Here is a 22,081-nt window from a genome sequence, read left to right on the forward strand (position 1 = left end):
TTATTTACATTTAGAGGAGATAATTCTGTTGGCTTCTTGTTTTACAATGCCACCTGAAAGTGATAAAAGGTATTTGCATGGCACTCTTTTATCCTGCAGTGCAAAGTATTTACGTGACAGATATGCTAAACATTTATATGCCACTTCTTATTTTGGCCACCATTCCAGAAGACATACTTCAATGCTGACCATGCTTGTTTTTTTTTTTTTTTTTTTTTTTTTTTTTAAAAGCCTCCAGTCAAAAATTTAATTTACTTCTTGCAGGAGAATAGTATATCTCCTGCATTCTGCCATATATTTCATGTTAAAGCAGTCCTGGATGATGACCCAACACATTTTTGTTTTAAGAACACTTTCACTACAGATTTGACAAAATGCAAAAAAAGTACTAATGTGAGACTTCTAAAGATACCTAAGTATTAAGAAGCCTTCCAAAATCTGAGACGGAGGAGGTGTGGTGCATTTTCTTAGAAGTCTTAAGAGAGTGTAACTTTGATATGGAAACTACAGAACCCAAACCACCAAAAAGGAAAATCAACCTTTAGCTGGTGGCAAGGTGATGAAAGTGACCATGCCTGTTTTGCTGCTTTGGACCTTTGTGGAGTAGAACCTCTTTGTGCTGCTTCCCCTCCATATTTTTATAGAAATGTTTGACTGTGCATAACTCCAATATGCTTTATGCAAAATAAGGCAAGTTAACTTATCATTCAAGAGCATCTGATTCCCTGAATGTATCTCTTCAATTTGTAGGCATCTATCACTTATGTGAAATTAGAAATATTAAGAGTAAACCTGTTTTATTAAGTCTGATTCTTCTAGTAAAATCCATTAGTAGTTCTTAAGGAACTTAATGGCCTGGTACTGAAGACAATGATCTGTAAATGGTTGTTTTTCCCGTAAAACTCGTCGTTGGTCCTACTGAGACATGTGACCATGCCCCTAGTATTGGAATCAATTTAGTATTTTTCCATTGGGATGGGGAGGATTGAACAAAGGTTTCCTACTGGGGGCAATTCTATTTAAGAGATGGGAAGTGATCAGTGACATCCTTCATCTGGCTTTTGAAACTTCATCACCCTAAGAGGATACATAAGAAGCTGTTAGACCTAGGCTAGAGAAGGGATCAGCTATGACTTTATCTGGAATAAGAGAGAAAAATCTGTAATAAATTTTCTTATAGTGTTAGGCTTAGCTGGTATGTTTTGTTTTTATATTTAGTTACATGCTTTGATTTGCCTGTTTTCACTTGCAATCACATAAATCCTACTTTTTATACTTAATAAAAAACATGTTTATTATCAAATCCAGTGTAAATACTACTGGGGGCAGGGAGCAACAGCTGTGTACCTTTCTCTTTCGTTGATACAGAACAAACTTGAGGAGCTTTCTCTGTGTAAAACTTGTATATGATGTATGATATATGTGTATACAGTACTTTTTTTTTTTTTTTTTTTGGTGACGGTACTGCCTGGTACATAGTACCTGCACCTCCAGACACAGTACCCGCACCTCCAGTTAGAGCTCAACAACTTTTCCCCTGGAGTACCGGCACTTTTTTTAATACAAAAAAGCACTGCGTTTATGATGGATTTATTTGGGGGGTTGATTCCTGCTCCTGGTTGTTAAGTTTCTGTAGCTGATCTGTCCCAGAGCTGTTATCAGCATCTGTAGGTCAATGGAGGGAAGATAGGAGTTACTATAGAGAACTTTCTGGGTGTCTGGCTGGTGAGTCTTGCCCACATGCTCAGGGTTTAGCTGATCGCCATATTTGGGGTCGGGAAGGAATTTTCCTCCGGGGTAGATTGGCAGAGGCCCTGGAGGTTTTTGCCTTCCTCTGTAGCATGGGATACAGATCACAGCTGGAGGATTCTCTGCATCTTGGGGCCTTCAAACTATTTGAAGGCTTCAGTATCTGAGATATAGGTGAGAAGATTATTCTAGGAGTGGGTGAGTGAGATTCTGTGGCCTGCGTTGTGCAGGGGGTCAGACTAGATGATCATAATGGTCCCTTCTGACCTTAAAGTCTATGAGTCTGTGTTACTGAGCTGGGGTGGGGAGTGTTGCTTCCCTGAAGTAATGCATTTGCAGGGTAGACTAGAGCTTCTGGCACAGCAAGATGGGAGTGAAGTGCCCCAGAGGGCAGGTAGGTGGGCTCAGTTGTACGATCAGCACACTAGGTGAAAGTCTCAAGGGGACCTCCTGTGATCCAACCTGTCACGTTCTCATCAGAATGGGCACATGGGATGGTAATTGAAGCATGAAGGAGCATATGAATCATCAGCACTTCTGGCACGCAAATATCTTGTGACACCAGATACAACAGCTCCATTAATCACAATTTTTTAATCTCTTGACTGCCCTACTTCAAATGTAACAAAAAGTAACATTTTAATGATACTGGGCAATAGGAACTGGCACAAGGCACTTTCATTGGATTAGAGTATTAGAAACGTTCAGTGTGGTTCTGTGACTGCTTGAGTTCACTCTATCTTCAAAGCTGCATGCAACTCTTATGGGAGTTTAATGAGCTGATAGGAACCATTTTTAACTCTCCTGGTTTAGAGGTATAAAGGGTTAACTGGTTACCCAGTAAGCATGCTGGTAAGGGGCAACCGGTTAACTTGGAGGGCCATGGTGGACCCAGCCTGGCTGGAGCAGACCCCTACCCACATCCCAACATAGATGGAAGCTGCTCCAGCCCCCCACCAAGACTGGTAAGGAGTTGAATTTATCTTACCGCATCTGATGAAGTTGGTCTTTGCCCACAAAAGCTTATGCTCCAATAAATCTGTTAGTCCATAAGGTGCCACAGGACTTCTCGTTTTTGGAGATTCAGACTAACTTGGCTACCCCTCTGATACTTATCTTACTGTGTTGTTTGGAAGATTCCATATTGGTTTCCTCAGCAGAAAATTGTTCAATTCTGTGTAATCTTTTTGTGCATTTCTCAGCAGTCTAAAAAGGTTTAAGCTACTTGGAATTCTGGAAGCCAATAACTGAATCTAATAAGACATCAATAAATTATACTTCCTTGCTGTAGAAAACAGTCTTCATTTGAATAAGTTTAATTCATAAGAACCTCACTGCTGCTACAAGTTGAACCTCTGATCCAGGACACTGTGGTTCGGCAACATTCATGGTCAAACAGGACTATGGATATTGCTGGACCAGAGCATCCCGGCTGGCTGGGAGTGGAAGGCTGGCTGGGAGTTTGGCCACTGGCCTTTCTGCTGCTAATAGCCTAACCAGAACTGGGAGCAGAGCTAGTCCAGTGGCTGGGGTCCAGTTGGCAGCCAGGAGCAGTCAGCAGTCCCAGTGGCCCCCTGGGAAAAGCTGGAGGCTGGTAGCAGAGGGTCTGGAATTGACCTCTGGTCCAGCAAACACCCTCGTTCGGGACTGGTAAAGTCCTGAGTGTGCTGAACCAGGGAAGTCCAAGCTGTACTTTTAATTTGAGATTGTTACCTGTTGGAAGCTTGGGCACCAGTTTCTGCTTCACGGGCTCTTAATATGCTGTTGGAATAGCAAACTTTCTCAAAGCCTATCTGCATTAGCTGTATTAAATGTCTTATGTTCTGCCTGTCTTCCATAAATCTAAAGTGAAGCTTTCTCCCCTAGCTACTATTGATGTTTTCTGCTTTATAGGAGCGGCAGATCCAGCTGATTCGAGAACTACTGATGTGTGATGCATCTGGCAGTATTCAGCTAAGTGAAGAACAGAAAAGTGCCCTGGCCTTCCTTAACAGGCCTCAACCTTCTACTAGGGGTTCTGGGAACAGAAGGTAGGAACCTGACCATAAAGGAAATCACTGATTAGCACAAATACTTAAACTCTTGGTCCATAGATCTATAGTAATCTAAGACTGGTAGAAGTCTTTAATATCCTGAAGATCTCCCCCCCCCCCCCCCCCCTGTATTCCAGAATTTTTTTTGTGGCCTCTTCCTCAGTGATTTAATCCATAACACTATTTTTTTAAAAGTTTTGAAAATTTGAAACTGTTTGCCTTTCTTATTGAAAGCTATAAGAATTGCATATTTCTTACTAAATCCAACTAAAACAGGTAATTCTATTTGGCTTTTTTGGGACAATTGATTCATTTAATGTAGTCATAGGCCATGTCCACACTAAGAGATGAGGTCGCCTGATTTTGCAAAGTCACAGGTCCATGTCCCACTGCAGGGAAGAATTTAACATAATTCAAAGTAGCACATGCCCATTAGGGAGACTGCCTTTAACTCTGGGAGTGATGCACTATAGGTAGTTATCTTTCTATGCCTATGTTATGCTCCCAGTGCACTCTGGGACCAAAAGTGTGCATCAGGTGCTTATGGGTTCATATTGTCAGCATCTCATAATGCGCTCGTCTACTCCCTCCCCCTTGATTCAGACAAATGGGAAACAGTCTTTTCGGGCCCTTTTTGACCCTGGTTGCCTGTGCAACGGCAGCATGAGCATGGATCCACATCAAGCCATTGTAATGGTGATGTCTACCTTGATGTGCCTAATGGCGCAGTATTTCAAGAGCATTAGCACAGCACTCTAGGAAGAGAACAAGGAGGAGGCAAAATCTCCATCTTGGGTTCTCGCGCATGTACTGTGCAGGCAAGCCCTTGCATTGAGCAAAATGGAACTGTAGTTGGCATTTGATTCTATTGAGATAGTGGAATGCTGGTTAGGTTCTGTAGAAAAAATTGTATTTGGTATCCAAAAAGGATTTGTCTTAGGGTTGAGGACTATTGCACTAGGAGACTATTACTGTGATCAGAACTTTGTGGGTGAAGAATATAAAAGCATAGGACATTGCAGCTTTATTGAAAGCTCTCAATTTTTTTCCTGTGCTTTCACTTCAGCTATAACAACACTACTTGTAAAAGATTTTCTTTTTTATATAACTGTACTAAACTGTGTCAATAACTAAGCCTGCACACCAATAATAAGCCTGAAGGTGAAGCAGGGGTTCAGAAATACTTCTGTCATTGACCTGCTTCCAGAGAGATCCTGTATTTATCCTTGTTTGTTTACCAAGGATTATCTGAAATGAATATACACTTGAGGGAGGATAGAAGGAGCGAATTTGGGATTTGTTGTGGATAAGTAAATGAAAACCTCTGCTCAGTGTGGATCAGCTACCCAAAAAAGTAAAAATGTTGGGGAGTATAAGGAATGGGACAAAAAACCCATTCCAGCGCCATTCTATAAATCAGTGACATGCTTTCATCTGGATTGCTGTATTCAGTCTGAAAGAGGAAGAAGAAATAAGAGGGTTCAGAGAGGCACTGAAAGACTTTTTGTAATGGAAAGACTGCTGTTTGAGTGTCAACTTTACAACTGCTTCGAGAAAGAATGGGTAGATACAAAAGATTGCTACAAAGAATGCAAGTTGGATATTCATTTTTGTCCTTTCTCACAGAGCAATTTACATTCCATGAAACTGAAAGCAGGTTTAAAACTGACCACAGGAAATTTCTTAATATGACAGATTAATGAGTTTCATTGCCATAAGGCAGAAGGTCACCAACCAGTAGATCTTGGTACAAGTGCTGAAGGATCTGACCAGTGGCTGTGCGCAGCTTGACCTTCTGCTCACAAACGGAGAAACTAATAGGGGAAGTAGAGGTGGGTGACAACCTGGGAAGCAGTGATCATGAGATGGTAGATTTCAGGATTCTGACTAAAGGAAGAAAAGAGACTAGTAAAATACACACCTTGGACTTCAAAAAAGCAGATTTTGACTCCCTCAGAGATCTGATGGGCAAAATCCCCTGGGATGCTAACATGAAGGAGAAAGAGTCCAGGACAGCTGGCAGTATTTTAAAGAAGCCTTATTGAAGGCACAGAAATAAACCATCCCGACGCGTAGCAAGAGAGGCAAACATGGTAGGAGACCGGATTGGCTTACGGGGGAAATCCTTGGTGAACTTAAGCATAAAAAGCAAGCTCACAAAAAGTGGAAACTTGGACAAATGACCAGAGAGGGGTTTAAATGTATAGCTAAAGAATGATGGGGGGTTATCAGGAAGGCGAAAGCGCAGATGGAATTGCGACTGGCTAAGGATGTGAAGGATAACAAGAAAGGTTTCTACAGGCATGCTAAGAAGAAGAAGGTGATCAGAGAGGGTGTGCGGCCCCTACTGGATGAAAGAGGTAACCTAGTGACAGATGATGTGGGGAAAGCTGAAGTACTCAATGCTTTCTTTGCCTCTGTATTCATGGACAAGGTGGGCTCCTGGACTAATGCGCTAAGTGACGCAAGATGGGATGAAGATGTACAGCCCTTGGTGGGTAAAGAACAGGTTAGGAACTATTTAGAAAAGCTAAATGTACGCAAATCCATGGGTCCGGACTTAATGCATCCGAGGGTACTAAGGGAGTTGGCAAATATCACTGAGGAGCCTTTGGCCATTATCTTTGAAAAGTTGTGGAGATTGGGAGAAATCCCAGATGACTGGAAAAGGGCAAATGTAGTGCCTATCTTCAAAAAAGGGAAGAAGGATGATCCAGGGAACTATAGGCTGGTCAGCCTTACCTTGGTTCCTAGAAAAATCATGGAAGGGATCCTTAAGGAATCCATTTTGAGGCACTTGGAAGAGAGGAAAGTGATTAGGAATAGTCAGCATGGATTCACAAAGGGCAAGTTGTGCCTGACCAATCTGATTAGCTTCTATGATGAGGTAACTGGCTCTGTGGACGTGGGAAAGTCAGTGGATGTGATATACCTTGACTTTAGCAAGGCTTTTGATACGGTCTCCCACAATATTCTTGCCAGCAAGTTAAGGGAATGTGGATTGGATAAATGGACGGTAAGATGGATAGAAAGTTGGCTAGAAGGCCGGGCCCAGCGGGTAGTGATCAACAGCTCGATGCCAGGATGACAGATGGCAGAACAAGGAGCAATGGTCTCAAGTTGTGGTGGGAGAGGTCCAGGTTGGATATTAGGAAATACTATTTCACTAGGAGGGTAGTGAAGCACTGGAATGGGTTACCTAGGGAAGTAGTGGAGTCTCCATCCCTAGAGGTGTTTGTCTCGGCTTGACAAGGCCCTGGCTGGGTTGATTTAGTTGGGATTGGTCCTGCCTAGAGCAGGGGGCTGGACTTGATGACCTTCTACGGTCTCTTCCAGCTCTGGTTCTCTGATTCTACCGGTAGAGCTTGGAGTCTCTGACATGTGATCCTGACTGGTTTGGCCAGGAAGCTATCAAGCGCTGGCACTTCAGTTGCCCCTCCACCTACTGTCATGCTGCTTCTTCCCTCTGCCTTGGAGCTGCCTCTCTGGGAGCCTCCTGCTTTCTGTGCACAGTGTGGGAAGGAAAAGCGGGGGTGCTGATGTAAGGGTGTCCCTCCTCCCCCCACTTCTGTACCCTACCTCCACACAGAGAGGAGGGGGTGGAAGGAACCTGGCAATGCAAATCTCAGTCACTCTTCACACAGTGTGTCTTAATCATTCTTGCAAACACATGCTGTCTTTCTCTCATCTCCCATCCCAACACGTGGGGGGGGGGGGGTTACTACTTTTACTGCTTGCAAAGTGTGTTATTTTTTGTTCTTGACTGGCTTGTGCATTTCATAATTTTAATTTCTCTCAGGCGTAAATTAAATTCTTTGAGTAGTGTGTTCTAAAATGCCTAACCTGTTGTGGGTGGTATAATTATCCCAGTGGTATTTGCTGCTCCTGGAAGTGGCTGGCATGTCCCTGCAGCCCCCGAGAGAGGCAGAGCAGGGAGTCTCCACATGCTGGCCTTGCCTGCAGACACCACTCCCATTGATCAATAACGGGGCGCTGTGGGCTCAGTGCCTGTAGATGAGGGGCAGCACACGGAGCCATTGCTGTACATGCCAGCTGCTTTCAGGAGTGGTGCAGGACCAGGGCCCGAGTAAGCCTGCCTTAACTCCACTGCTCCACCACCTGGAAGCAGTCTCAGTTAAGTGGTGCCCAGTCAGATCCTGCATCCTGAATCCTTGTCCCAGTCCTGAACCCCTTCCTGCACCCAACTGCCTGTCCCAGACATGAGTTCCCCTGAACCCAAACTCCTTCCCAGAGCTTTCACCTGAAATCCCTCCTGGACCCCAATTCTGCCCCTCTTCTCCCTCCCTGGATTAAGCCCGGAGCCCCTCCCACACTCTGAACTCTTTAGCCCAAGACCAAATCTTGCACCCTAACACTCTACTCCAGCCTGGTGAAAGTAAATGAGGTTCAGGGAGGAAGGGAGATGGAGTGAGCAGGGTAAGGCCTTGGAGAAGGGATGGAGAAAGGGCGGGGCCTCGGAGAAAGGGTGGAAAGGAAGCCAGGCAAGGGTATTTGGGTTTGAGGTAGATCTTACATTGCACTTAAATACAAAAAGTGATCTTGTGATTAAAAAGGTTGGAGACCCCTGCCATAAGAGATCACTATATCCAAAAAAAAAAAAAAAAAAAATCTATATAGGGAATTAAAATAGGCCAAGTCCACCCTAAGGGGCAGTGTCAAATTAAGATATGCCAGCGTTTCCCAAACTATGGTCCGCGGCCCGGTACCAGGCCATGGGAAAAAAAAATGCCGGGCCTCAGCGTGCCTGGTGGCTGCCGGCCCTTAGGTCAAATCGGGCCCCATGCCCCTGTACCCGGAAGTGCCAGCGAGTTAAGATCCGGGCCCTGCTCCAGCGCTATGTGGGGCTGAGTCTCTCCTCGGCTCTGCCTGTAGCAGGCTCCTCGTGCGTCCTCCCGCCCTGCCCCCAGAGCGTTCCCCTCGGCCCCGGACTCCCTGCCGCGCGCAGCTCCTCCTTGCCGCCTGCCGCCCATGCGCGGCGTTGCACGTGGGCAGGGAGAACGCCCGGGCATGACATGACGTCACGGCCCGGGGTTTAGAAACCCGCGGGAGGCGCGGGGCCTGGCTAGCTCTGAGTTCGGCCTCCGGGGCCTGAGTGCGGCCCCCGGCTCCCCAACGTGGAAGGAGAAGGCAGGGAACCGGCTCGTGTGGCGGAGGCGAGGCGAGGTGGGGAAGGCACCAAGGGACAGGGGTGCAGGAGAGACAAATGGGGGCCAAGTGCAGACCATGAGGGAAAGGGCAGGAGGGGAGGTGTCCGTGGGAGGAGGGACAGGGTGATGCTGGGAGAGGAGAGGGGAAGGGCATTGGGGGCTGGAGGGGGAGGTGCTGGGAGAAGGCTTGAAAGAAGGGGTGGGCATGAGGAAGGTCATGATGGAGCAAATCGTGGGTGAGGGCACAGAGGGGCAGGAGGGGAATGGGGCAGAGACTGGTGGGGTGGGTATTAGGGAAAAAGAGGGCAAAGGGAGGCACCAGGAGGGTGCAGGGCTAAGGGAAGGTGCAGGTGCCAGGGGATTCTGGGGTGAGGAGGAGGGGAAAGCTGGCCACCGGACGCAGAACTGGACGGGGGAATCAGGGCAGGCTGGGGAGATTGGGGGCCTGCTGGGGGGGGTGAGGCTGGGGGCAGGGAGCTGGCTGGGGAAGATGTGGGTGGGATGGGAGAAGCGGCTGCTGGAAGGAGGGCTGGATGCAGGCAGTGGGCTGGCCAAGGGAGATTGGGAGGAGAAGCAGGGGAGAACTGGCTGCCTAGAAGGGGATTAAGGGAAGTGGGGCTGGCCAGAGGCGCAGCGGGGGGAGCAGGAGGGAGGAATGAATCGTCCTGCAGGGAGTGGGACTTACCCGACCCCGTTCCCCCCCCCTCCCCCAAATCACGAGTTAGTCTGGCACAGGGATCCTACTGTTCTCTCGCCGTGCCCCCCCCCCACCCCTCGAGTAGTTGAGAACTATCTGGCTGATAAACACACTCATGCAGCCTGAGCACATTTACCAGCCAGACAGTTCGAAACTACAAACTGATACATCTAGTAATAATACAACTTATCTACTGAGAAAATACCAGAAATGTTATATGTCTGGTATTTTCTCAGTTTGTTTTTCATGTGTTTATATTTTTGGGCTGCAAAAAGCAGAACTGAAAAAAAAGGATTCCAATTAAAGTAAAAAGTTTGGGAAACCCTGGTCTAACCAGCTTTCTGTCTGTCTTACAGCCCATTTATCCAATCCATATCTCTTAACTTGCTGGCAAGAATATTGTGGGTGACCATATCAAAAGCTTTGCTAAAGCTGGCACTGGGAGATTTGGGAGGACTAGAAACAACTTATTTGAATATTCATCATTCGATTAATGAATATGCAAATATGCAAATGAACATTACTGGTCCTCCGAAAGTTCGTGAATGGATTTACTGGTCCTCGTGTCAAAAAGTTTGGGAACCCCTGAGATATGCAATTCCAGCTACATGAATTGCATAGCTGGTGTCAACATACCTTGTACCATACCTTACCATGGCATCTCCATTGCGGGGCATAGATGGGAGAAAATCCTATCAAGTCTCCTTACATTTCTCAATATAGTAGAGTACTGAGTTGATGAGTGTAATATAGGTTGATCTAATGGGTCTTTACTAGACTTGCTAAATCAACCCCTGGGGGATTGATCCCTGCAGCACCGGTCTCCCAGTAAGTGTAGACAAGGCCATAGTTCCATTATTATATTTTCCATGCTTCAGGGCATATATCAGCTATGAACTGATGGGGGTTAAGAAGATTCCTGCTTTCTAGGACAGGATATTCATAACTGTCCACTGCAAGGGTTTCTTTCTTTCTCTGAATGAGCTGACATCGCTGTCAGAGTGCATATTAAACTCAACAGACCACTGATCTCATCTAGTGTGTGTCTTCCTAATTTCTTGTTTTACATAGTGGACAAAGCACACACAAATTATCTGACAGGTGTTTAACTTGTTCTTAAAAGCCTCCAATGATGGAGACTCAAAACTCTTCCTTGAAAGGCTCTTCCAGCACTTAACTGGAAAGCATCCCCTAGTATTTAAACTAAGTCTCTCTTGCTGCAGATTAAACCCATTAGTGCTTGTTAAACTTTCAGATATAGAGAACTGATCACCATTCTCTTTACAACACTTCTTAACATATTAAAGATTATCAGGTCCCCACTTAGTCTTTTTTTTCTTAAGAGTAAACATACAGTTTTTTTAAAAAAAAATCTTTCCTCTTTGGTCACATTTTCTAAACCTTTGATCATTTTTGTTTCTTTTTTTTTCTGGATCTCTCTAGACTTAACTGTGTCTGGTAGTTAGTCTCAGCTAGGTCTTGAATTTCATACCATAAAACTGTACTTTATAGATGGGGGCAGGGAAGTAGAGAAAGTCACTCTTCTGTGATTGTCTGTTGGGCTGCAGTCAAAAAGATAGCTTTTATATTGATTTGTGAAGGAACTTATCTTTGCAATCAAAAGAGGGAGAAGCTTCATGTGGCAGGGAAGAGGAAGAGAGAAGGCTTGTGTTTTGGGAATACAAAAAAAAATACTGACCTGTTAAATCTGATTGATTTCTACTCCATGGATTTGGGTTTCTTCTAGTAAATCACAAATGACAGGCCAGCAGTGTGTGAGTCAACACTCCCATTTATACTGCCTTACTGCTGCATTCAAAGCATCAAGAGCTTGCCTTATTTCAAATTGAAATACATAACTATTGGCTGGTCAGTAAACTTGTACTGGAATCAGGAAGTCAACGGGGAAGTGAAATCCACAGGTTAATAATTTTTTTTTTTTTACTTTGTTTCTAGACTTTCAACAATAGATGAATCTGGCTCAATTCTATCAGACATCAGCTTTGACAAGACTGAAGATTCATTGGTAATGTAACTCCAGTCTTTGAGAATTATCTGCATTGACTTCCCATATTGCTATTTCAGCAGCTCAGTGTTTTGCAATATCACCTGTAAAAAGACAGCATTGCCAAGCAAAACTTAGTGTTGATATATTGATTTGGCTGACACAACTATGATATGAGTGTTCTAACTTTTCATCAGAGTGCTGATTCATGATACCACAAGATTGGATTTCTAGTCTTTAGTTACTGTTATTTTTACAAGAACTCAGTATTGTGGTGTTATAAGTAGGGATTCATGTCTGGTGCTGAATGGCAAAAAAAGAATCTAACTATGGCTTCAAGACTGAGCCTGTTAAGTTTATGAAGGGAACGGTGAGACTGCCTAGAATGGTATGGAATGATTTGTAGCTGGTAGCAATGAATATCTCCCCAATGGCTGGTAATGAAATGCTAGATAGGAAGAGCTCTGAAAATACTTTCCCAGGTGTCTGGGAAAAGAATGGGTCTTGCCTACATGCAAAAGGTCTTGTCTTGATTGCCATATTTGGGGTTGGGAAGGAATTTTCACCTGGGTTAGACTGGCAGAGACCCCCCCCCCATGGGTTTTTTGTGTTCCTCTGCTATATGGGCCATGGATCACTTGAAGGTATAACTTGTGTGTAAGATAGATTCTCTGTAACTTGACAGCTTTAAAACATGATTTGGGTACTTCAGTAAGTCATTTTGAGATTAAGGGATCTATTCTAGAAATGGTTGGGTGAGATTCTGTGACTTGCAATGTGCAGGAGGTCAGATTAGATGACCATGATATAGTCCCTTCTGACCTTAAAGTCTCTGAAGGAAGCAGAGAATTCTGAACCTCTGTCCTTTTATCCCTGCTGTCAGAATCATAATGAGCATAGAAGTGAGGGAACTGTAAGGAAGCAGACTTCCCCAGTTATGGAAAAACACAAATGGAGCTTGAGAAAACACTGGATTAATAACTGGATGATAAGACTGACCTGTATTATTTCTCTTGGCCTTGCTGATCCATTATTCCTTAAAATCAATTTAATTAGACATGGTTAAAATCTGGAAGATATCTGTAGTATGCTAACACAAAAAAACTCTTACCATAGGATTGGGATTCCTCTTTGGTGAAGGCTGTCAAACTGAAGAAGAGAGAGAAACGGGTATGTTACACTCTTTCCCTTTGGAGGTTGGAGCAGTCAGGAGTAGCACTTGTAATGGTTCAGCTATATAACAATCTCTGATCTGGTGGTCACTGTCCAACTTGAGGGAGATCAGACCACCCAAAAATGCACTCTAACATGCACTGTGGGTTAAATCATAGAATCCTCGGGCAGCTTCTTAGGCTATGTCTAGACTGCAAGCCTCTTTCGAAAGAGGCTCTTTCGAAAGATACTTTCGAAAGAGAGCATCTAGACTGCACGTTGAACTTTCGAAAAAGTGGCTTGCTTTTTCGAAAGAAAGCATCCAGTGAGTCTGGATGCTCTCTTTCGAAGAAGCCCTATTTACATTGAAGAACGCCTTCTTTCGAAAGAGGAACTTTCGAAAGAAGGCGTTCTTCCTCGTGAAATGAGGTTTACCGCCATCGAAAGAAAAGCCGCGTTCTTTCGATTTAATTTCGAAAGAACGCGGCTTGAGTCTGGACACAGCCTTCATGTATAGAACTGGGCTATGTAGAGGAATAAGTCTTTTAAGTTAAATTCTTTGCATCCAAAAATTCAAAGCCTGTTGTGTGGTTTCAGATGAAAGCTTTGGAAGTAATGTTCAGTTATCAGCTGGAGATGCGTGGAGTGAATTCCCACATCTCATACTACTCTGACCTACAGTGTACAAGCAGAAGTTACTGGAGTGAAACTTCTTGGTGAATTTATTTAATCTTTTTGGAAACATGTAATGGGTTCCTCCTGGGGTGCTGCCTGGGACTGGGATACCACTGAAGGCCTCTCCACTCAATCCACCAGCCTGGATTCCCTTTTCCTATACTGATGGAGTGGGCTTTGCAGCTTGCTACAGGCTCCAGCCTACGCTTTCACGCGCATACCAACCAGTAGGGACACACCCAGCTGTAGTTACATACTCTTTGACCAGCCCCTGCATAGGAAGCCTTCAGGTAGGGGAACAACCAGCTCTTCACATACACACACCCTCTGGAATGTAAATCTAAAATTGTACCATCTTGCACTGTACAGGAAACTGCATAGTATAACTTCATAAAATTTGTCCCCTCTTGATGTGGAGAGGAATATGCAACTGCTTTTTGCCTATGAGTTATGATTCCCACACACTGGTTTAGATAAAGCAAAAATAAGTTTAACAACTAAAGATAGATTAAGTCGGGGTTCTCAAACTTTGTGATACTGTGACCCCTCTCTAAGTTTCTCGTGACCCCCTGTGGGGTCGGGACCCACAGTTTGAGAAATACGGGATTAAGTGATTATAAGAGGGTTTTTTGTTGTTGATTTGCTAGGTAAACTAAGCTTAATATACTAAACAGATGGATTATGAATATCAAAGTCTCACCCTAAGTAATGCAACCAGACAGCAAATTCTTAAGGGGCAAGCTGAATTTGCTTACAGCTTGGAATCCAATACTGTAGCAACTGGTGACAGGAGGAAGAGGGAGGGCACTTGCTATGTTTCACCCATCCCTACCTGGGGAAGGGCTTGGACAAGCCCTTTCTGCCCCTGCTCTACCCCTGGGGACTGGCGGTGACAGGAAGGGCTCTGGCCAGGTGTCTTCAGCTTGTGCGGCACTGCTCTCTGGCTGCATCATCTCTCCCCTGCATAAGCTGAAGCTATCTGGCCCAAGCCTTCCCTTGCTCTCATTGGTGGATACTGGCAGGAAGGGGCAGACTCCTGCTGCCAGTGCAGCCCCACAGGTCCACTTGTGAGTCTGTCCTGTCCCAGCCCCAGCCCCATGCTTGCCATCTAGCCTGCATCTTCCCTGCAGCTGGTGAGTGTGTATGGGGGGGGGGGGGGGGGGGGGGGCAACTCCTGCTGCTGGTGCCAACCCTCTAATCACTAGCCTGGGTCACTTGGAGAATACATGTGGCCCCACATGCACCCTCTGCATCCCATTCACAGGCTAAAAATCCCTTTCACCTGATAAGGTTTCTCCTCACCTTATATAGCTTTTATACATGGAGAGAACCCTTTGATTCAAAGCTTGATTCCTGCATGAGTTTGTGGAAAAACACTGGCATCCCAAGATGGAATCTAGAAACGTAGTCTTTGTAGAGTCATAGCAGCCATTGTCCATAGCATTCTCATAAGACTTCCAGATAGACTTCTGCTAAGGCCTATTGGTTTTCCTAATGGCTCATTGCCCAAAATAGACCCTTCACCTAGCTATATAGAATGAAAACAATTTGTCTAGTGGGCATTCTCCAGGTAGAAGTACATTTTGAAATACAGATATAGTTAATATTCTTTGAGGACAAGTGTGCATGCTGCATGCATGATTGTCGGAAGGCTTTTTTCCCCTTAGCGGTACCCGTTACTGGCTGAGGAACCCCTTAGAGTGGCGCCGGCATGGCATGGCATAAAGGGTTCAGCTGGCCCTCCACCCTTCAGTTACTTCTTAACCTTAACACATCCTACAGTATTTGCATACAACTATGGTCAAGAAATTGCATGAGGCTCCTGGGTCACATGGTGATCCGCACCTTCATTGCACAGCACACCTTTGAACCTACCGGACCTGTTTACCCAACAGGGATGTACTATATCAACAGATAGGATGGTGCTCGCATCTCTCCGCTCTGCCACGAAGCCCTTGACCTGTGGGACTTTTGCATCATGCACCAAATCCACCTGTAAGTCTCCCACCTACTGGGGGCTCAGAACACCCAGGGTGTTCTCACCTCCAGTGCTCTTTCCACACCCACAAAGGGTCTCTTTGTGTAGACCTCACCCTCTCCATCTTCCAGAGGTGTGGTCAGCCCCACATGCTCCTGTTTGCCACAGATGGTATGGAGACTCCATGGCTAAATCCTCAGAGCTTCAGTGTCCATTTTAGTTAGGGAGGTCCTGGGTAGCAAGAGTCCATCCACTATGACTATGTACTTAGCTAAGTGGTAGCACTTCTTTGGTCTCTCCAAAAAGGAGCTCGGCCTCAGGAGACCACTATTACTTTTAGAGCTGAAACAACAAGGCCTGACCCTGTCATCTCTTAAGTTCATTTGGGTGCCATTTCAGCCTTCCACCCAGGGGTGGGTCATAGGTCCCTTTTTGCTCACTCCACTGTGGGGCGCTTTCTCAAGGGTATTGAACAGTTGTATCCAAAGCTTAAAAACCCCTTATCTGATCCTCTCCCAGCTCATGGGGCCTCCCTTTGAACCTGCCCCCCATCCTACCTTTCATGGAAGATTGCCTTCCTGGCGACCATAATGTCAGCCGCATGGGTTTCGGAGCTCCATGTTTTAAAAGGACATGGTGCAGCTCTGGCCCTACCCGGCCTTCCTACCCAAAGTGTTTTCATATATTCATGTGAATCAGGACACTTTTCTGCCTCTGTTCTTACATAAGCTGCTCGCCCCTTTTAGGGAGTGAACCCTGCCCTCCTTGGATGTCAGGAGAGCATTTGCTTTCCACATTGAACACACCAAATTGTTTTGTAAATCACCACAACTGTTGCTGTCGTGGAATGGATGAGGAGGCTTCCCATCTTGTCCCAGTGTCTCTCTTCCTGGATTGTGTCCGGCATCCTGACGTGTTATAACTTGGCTCATTCTATGAGGCCACGGGCTTCCTTGGCAGCATTCCTTGCACAGGGTCTGCAGAGCAGCGAGATAATCCTACCTCTCCTACCCCCCACTTTTGCAACACACCATGCCAGCCCCCAGCAGGCTCAGGATGGTGTGGTGTTTGGCAGGCTGTTCCTTCAGACTGTTGCACAGTGGTCTGCCATCCTTCCTTCAGGTAAGCTGCTTGTATGTTTTGAAATGCACATAAGCAATCACTTGAAGAAAAAAATGCTTACTTACCTTTTGTAAGTGTTGTTCTTTGAGATGTGTTGCTTATGTCCATTCCAAATCCCACCCACCTCTCCTCTGTCAGAATGACTTCAAGAAGGAACTGAGAGAGTAGAGAACCGACTGAGACCTATGTACCTCACCGTGCACATGTCTCTCTAGGGGGATCCACAGCTAGCTTGACAAGTACCACTAGGGGGGAAAAAGGCTTCTGACAATAACCCTTGTTGGAATGGGCATGAGTAGCACATCTCAAAGAACAACAGTTACAAAAGGTAAATGTTTTTTCACAACTCCAAATACAAAAATATTACATGTGTATAAATAGGATAATCATATTTGGAAAATCATAACCTTTTCAATTATATCTCATGTGACCTATCTTGCATAAACTACATTATAATTGTCAGTCACCATATCTCTGTAAAAATATGGGGTGCAGTATCAACATGAAACTAGTAATAGGAGGGAAATCAAAGGTTGGTATTCCCATAATAAAAGTGGTCTGAGAATTTGTCCTGTTACCTTGTGATAAGCATGTGGGTGTGTAGAGAAGAGGGACCATACCGTCTGAAAACATGTGGAGGATTTGGTATTTGCTCCCCATTTGCCAAAAGCATTCATGTTGAAGAAATAAAATTACTTGCTTTCCCTGAAGGACTCGTTGGTGGAGTAGTAAGTTGACCATCAAACTCTTGCAAAGCTTGTGTACTGAACCATTTCTATTGGTCAGTTAGGCTGCCTTATTGCACAAGTCTTCATATCCTTGCTAGAATAGAAATCATGATGAACTTAAATATTTGCAAACAGTGTAGTGGAATTTACTCCAGCACTTTAGGAAATGCAGTGTGATGCTCTAGGGTCAATGCCCCCAATTTTGTGAAATGTCTATTTTCGTTTCAGCGTTCTTCCAGACAGTTCATAGAAGGCCCCCCAGGTCCTTTAAAAAAAACCCGATCAATTGGCTCCACAGTGGATCAGGTATGTAAACCAGCTGAGTTTGTGTTAATCTAAAATCTCTTGTCAGATATGTCTATTTGTGTAGGTAGTCCCCATATGCAGTAGGATAGTCTTTGAAACTAGAGCTATAGTGTAACAGCTTCACCGGGACAGTATCTCACGGAGGAACAGCTAACGCTAGTAACGTAATGTTCTGGAAATTATCTTCCTTTTCTGTCCCATGGGCATCTGACACGAGATGAAATCAAATCTATGGGGTAACTGTGTTAGTCTGTAGCTTTAAAAATGAGTAGTCTTGAGTAGTCTTGTGGCACCTTAGACTAATAATATATATAATCATGAGCTTTCGTGGGCAAAACCCACTTCAAGGACCACAGGACTACTTGTTGAGTGGAAATCAGATGCCCGATTAAGTTGTACACATTAATGCAATGTAAGTGACCTTCTAGGATCAATACAAACTAAAAGTCTCTTGCCACATCATATTGTCATCACTAATCATATGGCTCTCTTGGTTCAGGGAAACGAGTCTATAGTTGCAAAGACAACACTTATGGTCCCTAATGATGGTGGCCCAATTGAAGCCATCTCCACTATTCAGACTATACCTTATCATCTCAGAAGCCGGAGGAAGACAGGTAGGTGTATGTATATATGCAAGCTGTCCCTTACCCTGGTTTAAATACAGTGTGGTCACTTAATTTTCATGAATACTTATTTGGCTGTCTCAGCAGGCCCTGATAGAAATGGGTGTTATCATATTGAAGGGTTATTTTTAAAAAGGGCAATCTGAGAGATCTTAATGGTTAGTAGTAAATAAATAACAAGGACCAGAGAGGAGGATGAAGTAAGGAGGATGGAAACAAAATTAAATAAAAATCTTTGTTCCTTCCACCTGCTGCTTCCTATTTCTCCTATAATTAGCATTAAACAGGTATCCTTAAAGCTGGTAATCAGATAATACTCTCTTTTAGGTGTCCTAATCCTGGCTGTTGGGGAAACTCAAATTTATCTTTTTAAAAGAAAGAATAAACATTTCTTTGAAAGTTGGGTTATAGAAGGATCTTTAAATGAGATTGAGACAAAAGGAAAAAAACTAAACATGGGGGCATTGTTCTTTCAGACTCTCTGAAACAGGCCATAGGTATTTCTAATTCAAAGAAAATCAAACTTAAAGACAAAATTCTTGGTTTTAACCTTCTCTTCCATGTTCATGTACCTTTCTTGACCCACCTTCTGTCTCCAAATAAATGACTGCTAAAAACTCCTTTAATAAATCTTCTGTAGGGAGGTGTACTGAAAAATCTAACACAGGAGGGGTGGGGGGTGGTTCCAGTGCTGCTTTTATATAGTCATCAGCTAAGTAATTGCTCAAAGAATTTTGGTGTGATAGAAGTGCTCGGTGTGGATCCAGTATAAGAACTGCGCCTATATCAATGCTTATGCAGGTAGCTCTTATTCTCTCTCTTAATCTACGAGGTGCTGCTCCTGTGCAATAAAACTGAAGCGTGGAGCCCTAATTCTCTGATTGTCAAATTACTTGCAAAGTAACATGGCTTTGCTTTCCGTTTGAACACATTAATGCACCATACTTCCTGCTTTCCAGAGCCAAACAAGTGTATAACAGTGATTGCCTGTGAAGTAGATAGGAACACATAACTGCATAATTAACCATTAATTGCCAGTTGTATCTGTAACAGTCTCTGCTGGTTGCACTACCGTTGGCATAATACATGACAGGTGCACCTGTCAGTACATTTTAGGCCATGGATATCCCTCAGTCATTTATTATAATTTCCTGCCAGTTCCAAGACACTTGTCTCAATCATTGTGTATTCTTTATATAGAAAAAGGAAATCTAGAAAATTCTTTCTCTTTCAGCCAGTTTGCAACCCTGGAATAGTGACTCAAGCTTGGGCAGTAGGCAGCTGGAATCCAGATCGGAAACTGATGGATCTAGCACTCCACAGAGCAATGGGGGGATGAGACTGCATGAATTTGTATCAAAGACGGTATGTGTACAGGTGGCAGAAACTTGAGCAGCTCTCCCCTTTTAGTTCTCTTGAGAGTGGATTATAGTGTCTTAAAAGAGATTCACTGGACATACTACTGTACATCCCTCTGAGTGTAGGCTGGTGCTCAGTGTCGGTTATCCAATCCCGTGTTGGCTGTTCCAGCTCTGGGCTCTGACCCTGAGTCCTCAACTATGTTTTTGTTGGCTCCTGCTGTGCAAGACATCTTGCACTGCTGTGTTGAAATGTAACTGCTGATAGTTCAGCCCTTGAAATCCAGAGTTTAGACTTCCTATGAATGTCCTAATGAGTGTGAGATGCCATAACTGCTGGAATTAAGAAGATAAAATAAATAAGCAGGGTTTGCTAAAAACAGAAGCACCAACCATTGACATGGGCTTATTTAAAATCCAGCCCCATTATTCTTTGTGTAGCTTTAACATGATGATATCTGCACTCTGCCATCAATATAGAACAGACACTCATCCAGTATAACTGTGAAACTAAATTGTATCTACTGTAAATTTGTCACATTATTACCACTTCCTTACACACAGGCTCTTTGTTTCCAGGTTATCAAGCCAGAGTCATGTGTTCCATGTGGCAAGCGGATAAAGTTTGGGAAACTGTCCCTAAAGTGCCGGGACTGCCGTGTGGTGACTCACCCAGAATGTCGGGACCGATGTCCTCTTCCCTGCATCCCAACATTAACAGGCACTCCTCTCAGAGTTGGAGAGGTATGGCTTTTATGTGAGAACCCTGTAGCTGCCAACAACAAATGGGCTAATGTCCATTTGGGAAAGCAAGACATTTCTTAAGGACTCCAGGAACTTTGTATACTGGCTAACTTGTTGCTGCATTGTGTGGATTTTCTGCTTTATTACAGATCTAATAGAAATACATAAATGAGAGTGTTTTTAAAAATAAGCCAAGAATAGTAGAAATTGGGAGGTTTTTTGGAGTGTGGAGAATTGTATGTGTGGTGGCTCTGAAAGTATGTGGTGGAGGCATTTTGATCTGATTTTGCAAGCAGTCACAGAACCTGTTTCCAGCTCTGCACACTGATGTTGCCTGTGCAGCCTCATCTGTCACTGGCCTATCGAGTTAAACTTAACTTCACAGTTTTTGGCGCTCCTTTTCCTATAAAGAATGTGTTGTATAAAGGATAACTGGGTAGGTACTGCTTAGCTCTCTGCCAGAGCATATCCTGTTTGACTTCTCGCTGTGCCCATGGTACTACTTTTGTGGGTCTGGAGAATGAGAATCTAGTGACTGCTCCTAAGCCTAGGTCTGATAGGATTTCCTGAGAAATTACACTTCCAGTGACCTGAAGCTTGTAAATTTCAGTATTGAGAAATCAGTCTCTTCCTCCTTTTAGGGAACGCTGATGGACTTTGTGCCCATGACTCCGCCGATGATTCCTTCTATTATAGTTCATTGTGTGAATGAGATTGAGCAGCGAGGGTTACATGAGGTAAGAATCACCTGAAAGCGGGGGGGGGGGGGAGGGCTAGTAAAATGAGTATGTAGGTAAGAGCTTTTATTTATGATGATGTAGATGTACATAGTACTGTTCAACACGTGAGTCATAATCAGGGCTTGCCAAGCAGCAGCGAGCCCTGCTCGCCAGCTGCACAGAAGCACATGCTACACATGTGCTGATAGCGCTGCGTGGCCACACCGGGCTAAAATCTACTTGCCACAGACGAGCAGATTGCCTGACTTGTCGAGCCCTGCTCATAATGAACAAGTTATGGTCCCTACTCAGTTCTTATTTTACAATGGGGACAAGAGACTCCTTTTTCTAGATTTCGCAAGGTGTTCGAACAGGTGAAGTCTTAACTATAGGCATTGCTCTCTGCTAACAGACAGGCCTGTACCGAATTTCTGGCTGTGACCGGACAGTGAAAGAGCTGAAAGAGAAGTTCCTTAGAGGGAAGACTGTACCCCTGCTCAGCAAAGTGGAGGATATCCATGCCATCTGTGGCCTTCTTAAAGACTTCCTACGCAGCCTAAAGGAACCCATTCTCACTTTCCGGCTGAACAAGACTTTTATGGAGGCAGCAGGTGAGGCAAGCCAAATGCCATCAACAGCTGTAGTGCCTGAAGGAACATTCTCAGACAGATCCATCTGAATTGGCAATATGAATGTATAGGAAGTTCTGGGTATACTATAGAGGGATTTTCCTTCCTTTCTACCACTGATCCGCCTCTCCAACAATGCCTGGTGTTTGCTTTGTTATAGTCAAGTATCTCATCCTTTGAAGAACTTTCTCTGATCAGTAAGCTGCCTTGCATCTGCAGCTACTCATTCCATGGTTTTATCCTGTAGGCAGCTAACATTAGGTGTAAACTCTTTTTAGATTAACCCTTCAATAATCCCAGTTTTTGATTTTGGAACTCATCAATAGTTTTGGTAGTCAAGTTCAGTGAGGTCTTGAAGCTATTCTCACGTTTGTACAGAATTTTGAAATTAT

At 44.4% G+C, this 22,081-nt stretch overlaps 1 protein-coding gene across 2 annotated transcripts in view; it reads left to right on the plus strand.

Annotated features, from left to right (window-relative positions):
• The window catches only part of RACGAP1 (Rac GTPase activating protein 1), a 42,924-nt gene that overhangs the window by 11,772 nt on the left and 9,071 nt on the right, over positions 1–22,081 (plus strand). For both annotated transcript variants that reach the window (XM_075902069.1, XM_075902070.1), the window contains exons 4-12: positions 3,643–3,779; positions 11,604–11,673; positions 12,769–12,822; positions 17,536–17,613; positions 18,113–18,230; positions 19,474–19,604; positions 20,177–20,341; positions 20,983–21,078; positions 21,473–21,671. In XM_075902069.1, coding sequence (XP_075758184.1) covers positions 3,643–3,779; positions 11,604–11,673; positions 12,769–12,822; positions 17,536–17,613; positions 18,113–18,230; positions 19,474–19,604; positions 20,177–20,341; positions 20,983–21,078; positions 21,473–21,671 — 1,048 coding nt within the window. The remainder of the gene's footprint in view (positions 1–3,642; positions 3,780–11,603; positions 11,674–12,768; positions 12,823–17,535; positions 17,614–18,112; positions 18,231–19,473; positions 19,605–20,176; positions 20,342–20,982; positions 21,079–21,472; positions 21,672–22,081) is intronic.

The sequence above is a fragment of the Pelodiscus sinensis genome, chromosome 19 (assembly GCF_049634645.1).
Source record: "Pelodiscus sinensis isolate JC-2024 chromosome 19, ASM4963464v1, whole genome shotgun sequence".
Lineage (NCBI taxonomy): Eukaryota > Metazoa > Chordata > Testudines > Trionychidae > Pelodiscus > Pelodiscus sinensis.